Raw genomic sequence first — 17,984 nt, 5'->3', positions numbered from 1 at the left:
AATAATACAAAAATTTACAAAAGTGCTTTTCTAATAAGTTTAAAAGCTTTTAGCCACTCGCAAAGCTATAAGACTGTATTTTTGAACTAAAACTAAAATAAAAAAAAAGTTATGCAAAAAAATAATAAACGAAAATGTATAAATAATACAAAAAAAGAAATACCCACAAAGTTCGAAGACTATAATTGTTGGAATTAAAAAGAATACTAAAATTAAAAATTTTTTTTTTTAATTAAAAAATTATGAAAATAATAAAGAAAGTAATAAAAAAATGTTATAATATTAATAACAATAACCAGTTGCATTTTTCATAAATTTAAAGGCACTTCGAATGCAACCGCTAATAATAAGCGCATAATAATATATATATGTATATGAGCACATGCTTATATAGTTGTGTAAATATATATATTTTTCACAGCTGACTGGAACAGATGTCAAATTTCCGATGTAGGCGGTGTGTGCATTATTTTGACAGGCGATCGTTGACCGCAGCGTTTTTGTATGGAATTGCAGCTTTGCCTACATGCATACATACACATACATATAATTATATATGCATATTATAAAGGGGAAAAAGTGCATTAATTATTCCAATTGAAAGCTATTTAAATGCTAAGACATTGATTTCAAGTGGAAATTACGAACGCAAGTTCATAAATGCAAAACAAAAAAATATTATTTGCAAAATAATTACTCTTATTCTTATTACACGACAACAAAGCAATAGAACTAGCATGTTCTACTGAACTTTCTTTCCATTTTTTGAGTGCACTGTGTTATATATAGTATGTATGTACATTGGAATATACATATGTACCCTCAGGCAAATGCTTTACAGTTTTATGCCGATCATATGTTTCGCCAAAGAGAAATTTGAATGTAAACTTTGTACTCAAAAGGATTACAGTACTTTTTTGCAACAAAATCTGTGTTTTTTTGTGGTCTTATGTTAAGAAAACTTTGCATGAATAACAAATTTTTCGGGTTCAACTTCAGCTACTAAACTTTAGTTGTCACTATTTCATAGATATTAGAGCTGATTTCTGTTATGAAAATCTATTTGAATTTAGCTTCGTTAAATTTTCAGAGGCACTAAATCGTTTACTCTATAAAGAAATATTGACTTCCCTCATCGAATGACCGTAGTATGTATGCATATATGCATGTATAAAACATACTTATATATTTATATCTTTTAGTTATACATACCTGTTTATAAAGAGATTACCTTGTGAGTAAAACAACGATATTGATAAAGAAAAAGAATCTCAAACTTATCTCTGCCTAAATTACTTTGAGATAATTTTATTAATATTACTTAACTTGAAGTAACTACTATATTATGTAGGAATTTAGTGCGAGTTATCCAATCATTATCGCCAAAACCCTCAAATCCGTTTATTAAATATTTATAGAGCTCTCTAAAATCGCGTCAGTAATAACCTTACATTATTCTTAGCGTCAATTTTGAAAGTCACTCAGTCGAAAATGTTTTATTGGTCCAATTATGCCCGTCTAATGTTTCTTGTCAACTGTGATAAGATCTCAAATATTAGTGCTTTCTGTAGTTTTGCTCCATAAAGTTAAGCTGTTCCATGCGTATCGCTGATGGTATGTCAAACATTTGCCTAGAGGTTTTAATTTATGCATTTATGAGCAGTGTCAACGGCGCTTAAGAAGCGAAGATTGCATGATTTAATAATGAGATGGGCATGCGTTTCAAATTAAAGTGCTTCATAAAACATTTCTGATGTTAATAAAACCGTAAATTAGCTTAAAATAGATACTCTGTGTTTGGCTCTTATTATTTATTCGTTTTTGTTTATAAAAATATGCCAATACACGGGTTTATCAACCATGAATGAAGTGTTAATATTGTTAGGGTGATGACGCGGGATTTAATCTAGTATAAGATTAATTTTCTACCTTTCCTGGATTGGTCTAACTGTTAACGTCACTTGTATGCTCCAGGTTTTTTGATATTTTTAAATTAATCTAGCGTGATTTAATAAAAATGTGCACTTGTTTCGAAATTTAGTATTAAGCCATTTAATATTTTTTTGAATATTTACAGTTTAAAAGAGAATATACCATATGATCAAATTTGACCCGGACTGAAAAAAAGGTTTCCATATATTAATAGAAATCTATATTATCGCCTTCGAAATAAATATTTTTTAAGCTATGCCAACGCCTAATCAAATTTTCAATAGATGGTTGTATGTTAAATTTCGGTTGTGATGGACTTCAGTGTCTTTAGTGAATGACTTTTAATGACTTCATTTAAATCAAAACAGATTTTTCAGTTTCGAAAACAAAAAACGTTGGTTGAGCGATGACTTTCTTCTCATGTCGAACCAAAAAATCACAATCATGCTAGAATGTGATAGCACGTTATCGTGGTGAAGTCTGCTCACAATTCCGGTCACTTACGAATTGCTTCACGTAAACGTCTTAATACAACCATGTAGTATCCTTCATGACCATTTGACCCAAAAAGGTAAAATTGCAGAAATAATAGCCCCTGCTGGAATAAAATCCGAGTCAATTCAGGTGATGTAGAACCGGCTGTCGTGCGAATTGCCCAGCCTTGAGAATCTGGAGCCACCCTTGCACTGCTTTCTTCTAGATACAACTTCCTTCTAGATACTATAGCAGATTAAACTCCTAATTATACAAAACTGACTGCGACAGACTACATATATATCCAGGGTGCGATTAGTCGCATGGCTCTGACAATCTCTTTGTATTTCCAGCGAACCCTCAGCACTACAGTGTGGTCCGACACCGTCCAAAGAGCACGTTTCCTGGGACTTCCCTAGATGGGAGTAGATAACCGCCTTTTTCAACAACAGCAACAAGCATTTCACCTTGTAGAACCAATTCATGGTGGGTCATACTACGGTAAAATTATAAGCATCACTTTACTTTTTGAACGATTTTGACGTGATTTTTCCGTTTTTGCAAATTCCTGGAGCACCTATTCTTAGATTGCTAAACTGTTTCGACTATGATAGTGATAAATTATTTTGATGACCAGTAATTATTTTGATGAACTTATCTATTTCATTCGACGTCGCTTTCGTACTGTCTAGTTTCATACCCAAAACATTAACCAACATTTTTTCAGCCACTCTATGAGAGATGTGATTTTCAAATACTGCTCTTTAACTTTTTCGATATTTATTGCATTACAAGAGGTGAACCAATTGATATATTTGGATCAAAGTTCACACGAACATAAAAAAGTTTTATCCAGCTAGGAAAGGCGACTTTATCGTTTCATGGAGCAGTCCGGGCCAAATTTGGTTACTCATACCTACCCAACTCATTAGTCAACAGAGCTGTTTGGCTTCAAACCATTGAAACCCACATCATTTAGGTATTTTATCAGAACTAGGTGGCGACTTAAGAATGAAACATACATACCTTTCGAGGTAAAATACAGTTTATTCATTCTTAAAATTTAAATTCGGAATCAGTTGTATACAAATTATCTAGGGAGTGCAAAATAGTTTAAACCCTTGATAAAAGCTATTAAAAACTCGTGTCCTAAATAGTTTCGAAGTTCCTTCTTCTCTCGTTCTAACTTTTTGGACTTACAAGCAGAAGAAAACCGCTTACCTTACTGCCAAGACATAAAGCGCATTCCTCCAAACCCACCTTCGCTTGGATCTGTCTATTTCAATGCACATTTTTCACGCTTTAATTGATGCAAAACTGTTTAGCTTTAATTGTTGTTGTCTTTCTGTTAGCATAAATGCAGTTAACCGACACTTTGGTTCGCACCAAACACGATTGACCTTTGAATTATTACTGTGCATATTCATTCAGCGCTTCGAGCGTTTGGAACATAAATCAGATTTGGCAAAACAGGTTTACAATTTTGTCCTCTTGCTAGTGCTTTATTTGGTGGCATTCAAACAAAATACTAAGTATGCGAGTAACTTAAAATTATTGAAAGAACTGCGATAATGTATGTGGGAAAAAATGGTGCTATAATGCCCTGCAGGAATTTTTACTGGTAATGAGTACTATATATTTACGAAAGTCTGCTTATTTGAACGCGCATAGGAGAGTCAGTTTATGAACTTATGTAATGTATTATTAAGCACAGTGAGCCAGCTATTAGGGAGATTTAAAAACAATTTTTAATTGAAACAAAATAAAAAAAAAAAAAACCAATTCGACAAGTTAAAAAAAAAAAAAAATAAAAAAATAAAAAAAAATAAAAAAAAAAGAATTCAATAGTTTCACAGTTTTCAGTTGAAGTTATGAATTCATCGTTCAAAAAGATAGCAGATCTTCATAAACTATCAACGAAAAATCTGTAAACATAGTGCTCATTACATTTATTCCAAAAAATGCTCAACAAAACTTCTCTTTTCATTTCTTACTCCCTCGAGAACCCTCTGTAATTTTACTTTTTTTTAATCATCTAAACTGCTTTAACATTACATTAATTAAGACACAAGTGCAGCTTTTTTATTAAATTTATTATGACCAGAAAAAAGTGTTTGTCATAAATTTAATTATCTTTACACTAAAAAATATCCTAAGAAAATGGAATATATATTTTTATAACTGGAAATAAAATCGTATAACAAATTGCATCAGCTTGGAATTATTTAGATGCTTGTGACCCTGTAATAATAATTAGGTTTATTTCCTCTAGATAATGAGCTTCAAAGAAATATTACAGAACTTTATTTATGAAGTTTTGTATATGAGACATTATAACTCGATCTAGCGCTTAATATTTACATAATGAATAAATTATTGTTACATAATTTAATAAAATCAAAAAATTTTAGACATACATATCGTCACGTAAAATGCAATATAACGTAACATTACATTTCATAAGATTACAGGTAAAGGAAAAACGTTATGAAAAAAAAACTACTGATATAGAAAAAAATTGAGTTTTGGTTATAAAATGGTTATATTGTTAAATTTTGGTTATTTTTTGTAATGATAGTGATTTGCCATTATGATTTCGGCAAGTAAACGTCTCGGATGGGCTGTATACATCTAGTTAAGAGGCCGACTTTTTGCAGCAATTGAGGCCATATGTCAACAAGAACAAAACGAATATTCTCTTCCAAGATATAATGAGATAATGAGTTGGCTGTATGACATGGAGCGCCGTCTTGTTGGTCGTTGTTACCAAAGATCCACATTAACATTGTCCAATCAGGAGCGAAAAAGTTATTAATCATGACCCTACGCGTTTTTGTTGTAACAAAAAATATTCCTGAAGAAATTTTGACGAATGTTGCCGAGCTAACAGTCCGTTCCGGTTAGTAAGATCCGACTGTCGTTGGAACGGGCTTTTAGCCCATTGACTGCAAAATTATGGTCGGCTTCATTTTTGAAGAAATATCGAGCAATAATTCCCTTTGCTCATATATAGTAATACACCAAACAGTGAGTTTTCGAGCAGGTAACTTGGTCTCAACAATGGCTTGTGGATTATCATCATTCCAAAAGCGACATTTTTGTTTATTATCTTACCCATTCAACCAAAATTGAGCTTCAACGAAATTCTTCTGGTGAAACTCTGAAGCGGTGGTCAAATCTTGCACGAATTGTATTTTGTAAGTCGGTAATTGTAGATTGTTCTGAAAAATCTTCCATAAAGTGGATGAATGTTTCATTCGGGTCCTCTTCGCTAATCTGTGGGGGGTAAAAGCGAACCATGATTGCCCGAATTACAGATTCTGCTGGTTTCTATTGACCTATAATTATTGGACACAGCGCGCGAGAACATTCTTGTAGTAAATATGCAGCATTTGTGAACGTTGCTCCAGAGTAAGCCTGTTTATTACCAAATGGTGAAGCAAATTGAGTATAAATCAAGTAACAGTTTTCAAAAAGCTCAACTCAGAAAAAGATATTGTCACAAGTCTAAAAAAAAAAAACAGCAGTTATTAGTATAGTTTATTTGATCGTGAAATATGTTAATTTTGAGCAAAATTAGTTTACTGGATTTATAGGGTGATGGTATCCGACTAATCAATATTGGAAAGTCTTGTTTGTAATATTAGACATCTGAAGGCTTATTTTACTAGGAGGTGTTAGTCTAGTGTGCCTAGAGAAAAACTATTTTGAAGATAGAATGGTGCACTCTTGTTACGTCGCAAACTCGAGTTAGCCTTAAACATTACTCACAAATATTCCTATTTTTAAAAAATCTTTAGAAGCTCCTCTCAAAAAGAACAATTTACGGTGACCACTATATCTCTGAACTAAACCAAACAGATTTCGTTAATGTAATGTTAAATCTAGTAATTAATCGAAGGAATAAGCAGATTATAATTTTTTGACAAAATGACGGTTTCTAGAAAAAAAATCGATTTGTTACCAACATTTCGGACATAAACTGCTTATAAAAAATATTTATTGAAAAAAAAAAAATTAATGTTAATTAGTAAAATATATATTTAAGAAGCTCGTATTAAAATTTGAAACGCCGACTTTGAAACGCCATTTTGAGAAAAAACTAGTATAGAGTTTAGAATGAACTTTACAAACACTCGGAAACGCCATTAAAATTTGCTTGTAACTTCGAAAATATTTACCGAAGCGATATGCAATTTTCTATATACATTTTTAAATATATGCAAACTACCAAAATAAAATAAAAAAGTCGATTTTTTGAAAGTTCTAACTGTGTATAATCCCTTAAATTGATTCTCTATGATTGAAAAAATGCTCAGATCCAATAACGACTGAAAGAGAGCGCAATTAGCCACTACGATTTTGAAACAAAAAAAAAAAAAACCGTTCAGTTTCCTCTCAGAATTTTTGACCGTGACCTAATTGCTTACGTCATATTTCTTGCTGCCGTCAGTTGACTTCCTACGTGGGCAAGAAGATTGTGTTATAAGATCAGTTCTCATTAATCACTGTGCATTTTGATAGTTTTTCGTAAATACGTTATCTTAAACTTGAGTTTATTGCATAAAGAGAATGTATAAGAACTATATACATATAATGTTGATAATGAATATTGGGAAACCAAAACCAAAATAAGCTAAATTCTACAATGAACAAAATCTAGTGTTACAATACTATATACCATATTTACAGCGATATTTGTTAGGCAACAGCATGTCAATAATAACTGTGATTTATAATAATAATTGCAAGGGATGTTATTTCCTGCTAAAGTTAACGCCTTTGACACAGACGTCTTTCAAGCGGCACTTTTATCTAATCACAGCAATCAAGCGTTAACAAACATAAAGCACATATAATAAATATTTAATACATTTGTATATAGTTATGCGTCAATTAGTGTATAATTTAATTTCATTTTCTATAGACAGCTGATTATCAAACATGGAGACCTAAACTACAATTAGCACAAACATACATGGAAACAAGCACATATCAGATTTAGAGTGTTTGCTTAACAGTATCGTTGACTTTACCTTGACGTACAAAATAAAACAACAACACCAAATATAAGTTTTCCTTGTCTTGCTGCCCATTAGCGTTTAGCGTAAACTTCACATTTGGGCTTGTGAGCAAAGAAAAAAATCATAAATGACTTTGTTTTAGTTCGTATCGGCAATGATTAGTCCAATAAATGCAATCAATAAAGTTGAAATTTGCTTTTCTGATTGTGGATATTCCGCGCTGGCAAATTACACGCAAGCACGCGGCAAGCTCTCAAATATTTGTCGGTAGTAAATCTTTTTGATCGGAATTGCTTGAATGAGACTTATCTTTTATTGGCTCTAAATTGCAACTGATAAGTTACGTGAGAATTTCACAGAAATAAAAAATGGTCTGTATATTTTCTAATGATCGGTTACACATGTACAATTAAAGAATATATTATATAGATATTTGAAACACTTAGAATCGTTTTTGAATCAAAAAGTGACGAGCTAAGTCGATTTAGCCGTGTTCGTACAACGTCCATCTGTATAAATGTACCAGTCTCGAACTAGTCAATGTTTGAGATATTAATCTGATATTTTACACTCGTTCTTGATTAGGTAGCTTTTCACAAGAAAGGCGGTGTGAACAGGGGCGTTGGTGTGGTGCAACTTCGGCTGCGATGTCTTGTCGGACCCGATTGCTCATTCTACGCTTTTTTGTGCGAGGAGATGCCTATATCAAACGTCTCTGTCGCAGATTTGCAGAGTTTCTGTTCTAACGAACGCCACACTTTCGGCTTGCACCACTCAAAGACTCTCCAGGTGCTCGGAAACAACTGACGTTAGCTAGGAACGCGCTCTGCCGAATCAGTCAGTGCTCACATGCTCCGAACTACAGTCGCGGCGGAAGAAAATCAACCCTATCACTTTTCGTACCAACCTTGTATGTCGATGTTGTCGTATATCTCATACCGCTCATCGTTCCATCGAATGCTTTATCGCCATAGTCAAGACCATAAACCGCCCGCAGTATCTTTCTCTCAAAGATTCCCAACGTCGACTCATCAGATATTGTCATCATCCTTGTCTCTGCACCATATAGCAGTGTGGAAGTAACGAGTGACTTATAGAGTTTGGTTTTTGTTCGCCGAGATTGAACTTTACCTATAAATTGTCTACTCAGTCCGAAGTAGCACCGGTTGGCAAGAATTATTCTCCGTTGGTTTCGAGACTGACATTGTTTTTGCTGTTAATAGACGAAATTATCTACCACTTCGAAGTTACGACTGTTTGTTTGAAGACAGAAGATAGCTTTGTCTGATATCTCGTTTGTTATGGACTGGTGAGGTCTTTCCCGATATCAAATATCAAACATCGCGGCCTAAAGGCAGCTCCTCTAACTTCGGCGAAAAGATAATGTGTGTCGATTCGATTTTCACGGGCTTTTTCCAAGATTTAGCATCGTAAATATCTAGTCAATTGCCGTTTTACCAGGCCACACTGGTCGGATCCAATCAGTTGATTGACCGTGGGCGTGATTTGTCAACCAGTTTGTTTACCGCCAAATTTGAAGCCAAAAACGCGATAAATCCCATCGATCAATCACCGTATTCACCAAATTTGGCCCCGTTTGATTTTTTCTTATTCCCGAAACTGGAATTGCCTCTCCGTATAACCCGTTTTCAGTCGATCGAAGATATATTTTGCGATACGATTGGACATATTATCACCCCTTCAATGCTCAGAATGTAATCATTTTATAAATAATTTAAAAGTAAATTGAAGCAGCAATACGTTGTAAATATGTGACTATCAAGAACAAATAATGAAAAAGTACAAATTATTAACTTAGTTAGTTCAAACACAGTCGTTCGCTATTCATAAATGACGTATTTGTGAATGGACTCTTGTTTACTTTGCCTATCTCGCTCGTTTAAAACAACTGCGTTAAAATTATTGGCATGAGTTTACAATTTTCTGCGGAAATATTTAACTAAATTTTTATTTGAAATATGTACGTGTGCCTTCAACCACTTCACTTACAGAGCATTCGTGTGTGAAGAGGTTGGAAAGCTAATTACCCACTCTAAATCTAATTAAATATAGAAGAGCCTTTACTGGTTATACGCATGTTATGAGCCTAAAGGAGCTGCAAAAACGAAGGAAATGCAATTGTAGATATTAATAGTACTACAATTCATAATTGAAGAAATTAATTAGTTTTAGAGCCAGCTCTTATAGATAACAATTGATGGACTAGGCTGATGGGAGAGAGAAATAAAACTGCGTAATTTTTAAAAGAACTTTATTTAAATAACAAGTTAATTGAAAAGTCTCCGGTCTACAATAATGAAACATATTTGTTGGAAAATTTCGATTTTTTTTATTCCATATAGTTCTCTTCACTGCACTGATTATAGCGACCCTCCAACTTTTCAATACCATTTCTGTTGTGTGATATGTTTTCATAGTCCTCAATTTGGACGATCATCTCTTCATTGGATCAAGTTTCCTTCCCAGCGAGCATTGTTTTGAGTCCTGAGAACAGGAAGTACACGCTAAGGGCTAGAACCGGAGAAGCAATTCAAAGCCCAATTCATGGAGTTTTGTCATCGTTTTCACTGACTTCTGACACGGTGCATTATTTTGGTGAAATAGAACTTTATTTCTCTTCAAATGCGACTTCCTCTTTGCGATTTCCTCTTTCAAATGGTCTAATAACGCTATGTAATAGGTGTTCTTGATAGTTCCTCCCTTTTCAAGCTAGTCTATAAAAATTACTCCATGGGAATCCGAAAATACAGACGTCATCCCTAGCCAGCCAACTATTTCCCATGCTTTGGAGTGGGATCATCGTGAGCAATTCATTCGGATGACCGCCGTTTGAACTTCGGAGTAAAATGATGGAGCCGTATTTCATCCATTGTCAAACTTGGGTTTATTACACTTGAATTTCTTCAAACACTGCACTCCGAATCATCAATTCGTTGTTTTTTTGGGCAAAAGACAAAAGCTTTCTCGTGCCAAAATATTCGTGAATAATATTATTCAGGGTGCTTGCTCTTTACGTTCCTCCACAATTATTTTGTGGAATTTTTTGATGTTTTCGTTGGTAACAATCGCTTACAGCTGTCCCACAGCTATCGAATTTATAAACGCGTCTTTTGAAGGTTAGAGCTAAATATTATAAAAAATATATGAATATATGAATTTGAATTCTAGTCGCCATCTATGTGTTAGGCGAGGGACTTTTCAATATTTTGTATTATAAATCTCCCCCAGATCGAAGGTAATATTAAGACTAAAGGAAAAATTATTATGTATGTATTCTTCTAAGTTTCCCATATATAATGGGATCATAACATTATTCAGAGAGCTTTAGAAGTTTTGGCAGTGGAATGAAACTGCATATGAATAAATAATGTGTTAACAAATAATAACTTGAAGCTAGTTTAAAAAAATGTATACCTGTATATCTAGGTAGCTCGTTTAGTGAGGATTGACTACAAGTAATTACGGTCTTGATCGCTATGACTCACTAATGATCCATAATAATAATTTGCTGTTTTTCATATTAATTTTGTAATTATAATTACTCGATATTGAGCACTTAGAACTATTTGCTTGTTATTAAAATTGTTTCTCTCTTTAGCACTATTTCATTAAGATATTATATTAGGTGCATAAATGAGTCATACCAAAGTGTTTAAACATAAAATTGTATGTACTTTTAAATGAGATCATTCCTAAGTAAAAATGAAAAATGCAAGCATGTACAAATGTTAATTATTATATTCCAATATTTTACGTGAGTTCCTACTATCTGGTGAATTTAATTTCGTTATTGCTTACTAAATTAAGAACATCCCTAATAAGCGAGCTTTATTCACAAGCTTAAAATTGTATTAATTTCTCGTGGCATGCGGTTATCAAGTCAATGGTTTTTCCCTAAATTTTTATTAAACAAAAATTTTTAATCTCAAGAAGGGCGCTCAAAAAGTTTAATAACATAAAAACGGTTGGGGACATCAATGATATCTTTATTCCTGTGAAAGTACATTCGATGCCATTATGTATGGAACTCGATTTTCGATCACGCTTGCGGAAGTCCAGACACTGAATTCAATTTTCGACGGTTTTCAAGCATAAATAGACCGATACTTCTGCAGTTTCAAGTCCGATATTGTTACGAAGTTCATCAATCCTCGCTGGCTTGTTGGCATAGACAATAGACTTGACGTAGCCCCACAGGAAATAGTTTAACGGCATCACATATATATTGACCAAGTTCATGTCATCCAACTCGTGGCAAAAATATGTGGTTATTAGCGCTTCCCATTCACTTGCCGGTCTTGACCGCCATGGAAGGAGTATTGACCCGCCGGCCCATAAACCGCACCAAACCCTAATTTTTTCGGGGTGCAATGCTGACTTATGGACTGTGTGTGGATTACTGCCTGACTATTAACACCTTTTTAGCTTATTGACGAAGATGATTTTTCGACGAAAATCCAGATCATTTTCAAGTTGTTGCTCAGCCCAATTCACAACATACAACGATTCTGATGGTCAAACGGCCTCCGTTCTTTCGTCAATTTGATCTTGTAAGGATGTAGACCAAGATCTTTTCACAAAATTTGCCACAAGACGTCACAGAGATGCCCAATGCTTGAGACGTCGTGTGAAAGCCTGATTTGAGTCTTCCTCAATTGATGCGCTAGCGGCAGCAACTACGGGCACTACTTCTTAGCACGGGAACATAATGTGCTGTGTCTGTGGATTAAATTTTTTCCACTAGATGCTCATTTGTTGATCTGACAGGACGAATATGACGATCATATATTGGACGTAGCTTCTCTAAAGTTGAGGTCACTGACTTCGAATTTGGGTAGTAAATTTCAATAATTTCGGCTCGTTGTTGAATCGTCTATTTTTCCATGATGAAATGGCAAACCTCATTGAAGTGAAATGTCAAAGGAGTAGAAAAAAATATGGCATAGTTTGCCACTGTTAGTCTAACTCTTTGTTAAATTCTGTCAATTCTGTGGAACGATTCCCTTGAATCGGATTCAAGAGCAATGATTCAGTTCTTCTTTCTTACTGAATGAAATTATTTATATCAGTGTTTAATAATATGGCAAGTTTTTTCCTAGACTCAGTTGAAAATTAGTTTTTACTTGTACTATTTTAAAGAATTCGAGATTTTTTAACCAAGAACGGTAAAGGGGAGAAATAGCCCTTAAGATTTAAAAGATTTTACCATCCCATTACTTCAAGGTAGCGTCTTCGAGTCACCACTCTGACGGATGCGCAATTTTCTGTACTTTTTCCTTTAATAGTTATAACAAAATTTTCCCAAAGCGTTTATAGCACTATGATGAGGTACCCTCTTGTATCGACATCAAATCGTTTTGCACAGTAAGGCTCGAAGATAGCGAACAGTGAAATGGCGAGTTTATGATGGCTTGTTTATCATTTGCTAGACATTTGGGCGTGAGAGTACTTGACCCAGTGGGGTATTATATTGTATACAACAAGAAATCGAAAGTATTTACTCTTAAGTTATGCTTTTGATTTGGAGCTATGTAACGGTAAATATATGATTTATTTCTTAAATAATAAATTACTCCTTCGAAACTTAAACCCGCTCTCGATAATTTTATAATTTTTATTGAATTAACTTACCTCGTTTAGTGGCTGCATAGTCGCCACTCTTGCATTTCAGCTGAAACGCAAATTTCATTTCATACAAATCTCTGCACAAATAATTTAAATAAATTGGCTCGTCCGTGAAAATTCGAAATCACTGAAAGTGCGATCACAATAAGTGTTCTTGTCAAGTGGCGCACCTCCGGTGAAATCAGTCGCGTACGTCAGGCCGCCGCCGAAGGTACCTGGAAGTGTTGTTACATTGCAAAATTTCGCAATATTTACAAAGCCACGATAAGTGTTTGCGGAACTGAAACACCCAAATTAAAAATAATATTTTTTTCGAATTGTTTTCGAAATTTCATTAATTAGTTGGGTCGAAACATAAACAATGGAGGCAGCCCAAGGAGAGGTGAGTGACATTTATTTGTATTTGCATTTGCAAAGTTTGACTGTGAAGATGCGCATTTTAAAAAAAAAAAAAAAAATAAATAAATAAATAAAAAAAAAATAAAAAATAAATGTAAATGATGACAATATTAACAAAAAGCCAACTGGTTTGCAGCGCTTAAAAAGCATGACACCTGCAGAAAGTGGCATTTGTTGTGGGAATCGTGCGCCGAATTCACGCAAAACAAACAAAACAAGCAAAATAAATGCATAAAGAAGAAATGTGTAAATAATAATATTTTTTCAATATTTATTGGCAATTGTGCGACTCGCTAAGCCTGCCTTCCCATTTACCTTCGCACTTAACCGATTTGAAAATATTCGGCAGTAAACTAGGGGTGTCCATTTCGAAAACGAAAGTGTTTCTGTAAGCGGCTGGTGAGAAAAAAAAAGAAAAAGCAGCAGAAGTAACAGTAAGAATTATTTTTCCAAACAAAAAAAAAAAAAAAAAACTTATTGAATACAAATTTTATTTATCAACTTTCCTTTTTATAAGCTAAAATAAATAACATAATTTCAGGGAACTCACTCTTGATATTAACGTCAATTTTTATAAAATAATTATTTTTATCACATTTGTTTTTTCTTCTTGCCAACTTCTCATTTACTGAAGAAAAGAATTGATCCATAAGCGCTCTATAAATAGTACCGAGATCCAGCATTCAAATTTGATCCGTCTTCTTTTCTGGCTTTGATATCTATTACGCAAAGAAAATAAAATCACTTCCATCGGTTTTAACCATTTTCCAAAGACCGAATGAAGTTTTAATCTATATTTTTTCCTTTCCGACAAGCAATCGAATATTTAAAATTGTCTATCGGGAAGCAAATAAATAATTTTCTCTATTTCAATTTGTTTTCGACAAATATCTTCATCGTTTTCTTTACTTGCGTAGATGCCGCTTACGCGGTTATAGCCGTGTTAATAACAGCGATCCGGTTGTTTCATCCTTTCGTTATTTAGCTCCAATACGAGATACCAAGTGCAGCCAGGTTCTTTTTCAACTGATCTCAACAATGAAGTGAAGGTCTTTCTCTTCCGGCGGGTATTGAATCGAAACTTTCAAAGCTTCCATCCGGGCACAACATGACCTAACCAGTGCAGCCTCTGTCTCTTGATTCGATGAACTATGTCAATGTCGCCATATATCTCGTACAGCTCATCGTTCCATTGACTGCGGTATCAAAACCGAGGCTTTCATCCGAGACGGTTGTTTCTTTTTCTTTGGAAGTGGTTTCAACGTAGCGTACTTGCCTACTCGAGTAGCATAAAGTTTAACACATTTATATAGCGTGGCGGTTGTTTCAGGTTCGAAACCCGAACCGACCGGGGTCTATATGAAATAAGATAACGGAAAGCTATAATGAAATAAATAAGCCGGTCTCGGGATATGTTTCTTACGTTCTGGACCAATGGATCCCGTGTGTCCTTAGCAGGTACTGATGTGTGACTGCATGATCCCACTACTGTGAGACCTCAAGATCTTTTTGGTCTAGAGTAGAACGCAGGAGATATTCTGAACTACTTACTACTAGATACTACTTGGCCTTAGCAAAGTTAATTTTAACGCAATAAAAGATGTTCCGGACAAAACGTCGGCGAGCCAGTAGACAAAACTGTCATTAGCGGTTTCAACGAACTTGTGTTAGGCTCAAAGCACTTTATCGATATATAAGGGAGTAATGATTTGTTATTATCTATAAGATTTTTAGGTAAAACAACAGGCCGGCGTTCTTAGTTTTCTAATTGAGAACCCTGTTAGAATCTACTTCTTAACCTAACCATTTATTATATATGGTACGGTTTTCATCGGGATGGTCTGACTTGATTCAGTCGTGTCCGTTTGTCAGTATATATGCAATTTAGTTTCACAGTTTTTGAGGTATCGATCTGAATGTTGCACACTTCTTTTTCTTCCCAAGAAGCTACTTATTTGTTGGAACTGCTGATGTCGGACCATTATAGGAAATAGAAAATCTTGTATGGAAAACTTTTTAGTTCACAATATTTCTTTACGAAATTCGCTACAGATTATTGTACAAGGCTTAATCTTCGCACATATTGTGCTCGTCTATCACTAAAGCATAAAGCTGTCATTCCATCCATCTTCATAATATACTTTTTACCTAATAAATATTCTTAATTCGACTTGAAAGAGAAATAAATGGTAGAATCGACGCCATCGTGCCAAGTTTCTTTGGCAAGCCTTTGGCCAGTTAAAAATCAAGTCTGTTTCGATTTCGTAGATCCGACTTTCGGTGGGACGTAACTCAATAGTAGTAGTCGTTTGGAGAAACAATTGCAACTAAACATAGCTTCTGCACAGAATGTATTTAGCTCTTCCTCTTCACAATATTTTCGTAGTTTGATATTTCTGTTTCTTCCTTGTTACTGCGATTTTTTGGCGTTTGTTTGAGTGTAAGTTTAACCGGATTTGCATGCGTCTATTGCCTTTTAATGCTTTATTGATGTCTAATCTGACTCATGACAATGACTTTCATAAAAATGTGCGTATGTATGCATGCTAATACGGGTGAGTGAAACAACTTCAAACAACACTAACAACATTTGAAATAAACAGCAACAAAAATCGATGCTGTTGACAGCACAATAAATAGTTTAGAGTTATAGTTAATGGCAAGAAAATAAAAGTAAATTATGCAAAAGTAAATAAAAAGGAAAATAAAACTTTATTCTTAAGTAATTGTGCATTGCTTTGCACATTTGAGCTGACGTTGAAATGTTTTTATATGCAAAATGTAAAATACATCGCAGATTTCTTGGAATATTTGAGACTTCTCTACAGTTCCGCATGTATAAATGAGGTGTCAGTGTAGCAAAATGAAATTAATCAAATTGATTGTTATTTGGATTAAGTGTAAGTGATGTTAGTATGCAGAGTCACTGATTATTGAAAGGTAGGACGATGAAGAAACAGTGTGTAATAATGTGAAAAAAGTATCGACAGTTCTTTGCTACTAATTTTGCATTGTTTCATTTACATTTTTGTAATGTAACATTTACAACTCAGCTAATATTTTGTACGTGGATTCCGGAAATGTTATCACGATTTCAAAAATATACTATATATCGGTAGAAAAATAGTGGGGAATCAGACTCAAATCTTCCCTCCTGAAAAGTGTTGGTAGTCGAATACACTTTATGTAAAAATTAGAAGAACTTGCCTTAGCTTACTCAATTAACACTTTAATCTTTTAAGCTTGCAACCTCTCGCATTCCTGCCGACGAAATAGATACTGGTATAATAGGCATCATTGTTATTGCTGTAAAGTTATAAAAGATTTCACGAGTTGGTTTTAAGGGATTCTTTTCGGCTGAAATTACTAGATCAAAGGTAATTTTTTTTTGTATATACTGTATGTCATTGTCAAGTGAAATAATCATTAACCCTAGTCGAGCCAAAACCTCAACAAAGTTATTGAGTTGAATTCGTACAAGAGATTATGGGATAGTCCATTACAGTGGTATAACCGCTATCTTTGAAGCTACTAAATATTGTTTTATACAATTTAGACCAAATTTATTTTCGTAAATGACTCAAATGATAAATTATTCTCAGAAATGAATGTTTATAGGCTTGCAGGTTAGTGCAAAACCCAACTTGAAAGACTGAATTTTAGTCATATAGTTTGAAGCTGCCTTTTGTGTATGGAATATACAGAAGTGACCCGCTCTTATTCCTGTTTTATCCTTTGATTTAGCAGTGAATAAGTAGATTGCGTCGTTGGAATTATCATCATAAAGCCATTGATCCAATCTTCTCTACTGGGGAATGAAAACAATTTTTTTTAGTTCCTCATGGGTCTTCTTTACGCGGTCGTGGCAGTGCTAGCTTAAACCGAGTTCATTACCTAGGTGGAGTGAGTGACCTTGCTCACAATTTGTTCTCTGTAGCTTTTTTTCTAGCATAATTTCGAGATATTCTTCTTTGAGGAGACCGGATTGCGAAGTTTTCGTACTTCTTTTGAAGAGACAGATTTCTGTTTTCTCTGCATTAACAGTTAGTACTTGATCTTCCATCTAGTTGGCTAAAATGTCTTCTCAGATATCAAGAGCACCAAAGGTGGATGGATCTTTCAGAGAGTATTGCTCGCTTCTTTCTCCTCCTTTCCTACTAGAAGCCAATGATGTGCCTCATTCAACTCTCCTCTTTTCACAACACGGGCTTGGGTCTGGCTAATTGGAGGAGATATGAGTGAGACAGTGAGATGAGACAGGTTCAGTGAGTAGCTTATAAGGAGTGGCGTTCGATTCCACATTCTGATTATCACTCACTTCTAATTCTGCCATAACCTATTAGTATTCAGATTTAGCTTAAAATATCACTTCCATAATTTTTGTATATAATTATTAACTTTTCAATATTTTTTTACTAGCTGACGTGGTAAATTTGTGTGAGCTGTTAAAGGAATGATTGAGGCTAATCGATATAACAGTTTTTGACATTTCTCTTCTTTTCTTTTTTG

General features: G+C 34.2%; 1 protein-coding gene across 2 annotated transcripts in view; it reads left to right on the top strand.

Annotated features, from left to right (window-relative positions):
- Positions 1–17,984, top strand: part of LOC108965443 (proton-coupled amino acid transporter-like protein CG1139) — a 76,384-nt gene that overhangs the window by 1,202 nt on the left and 57,198 nt on the right. Inside the window, exon 1 of one of the 2 annotated variants that reach the window (XM_018927893.1) lies at positions 13,295–13,458. The exons of the other annotated variant lie outside the window; for it this stretch is intronic. Within the exon in view, the coding sequence (XP_018783438.1) occupies positions 13,438–13,458 (21 nt within the window). The 5' untranslated portion in view covers positions 13,295–13,437. Of the gene's footprint in view, positions 1–13,294; positions 13,459–17,984 lie in introns of those variants that run through there. 2 annotated transcript variants of the gene reach the window in all.

The sequence above is a fragment of the Bactrocera latifrons genome, unplaced genomic scaffold (genome assembly GCF_001853355.1).
Source record: "Bactrocera latifrons isolate USDA-ARS-PBARC rearing strain unplaced genomic scaffold, ASM185335v1 scaffold_1, whole genome shotgun sequence".
Lineage (NCBI taxonomy): Eukaryota > Metazoa > Arthropoda > Insecta > Diptera > Tephritidae > Bactrocera > Bactrocera latifrons.
The sequence above is the reverse complement of the archived record's forward strand: the minus strand, read 5'-3'. Positions and strand labels throughout refer to the sequence as shown.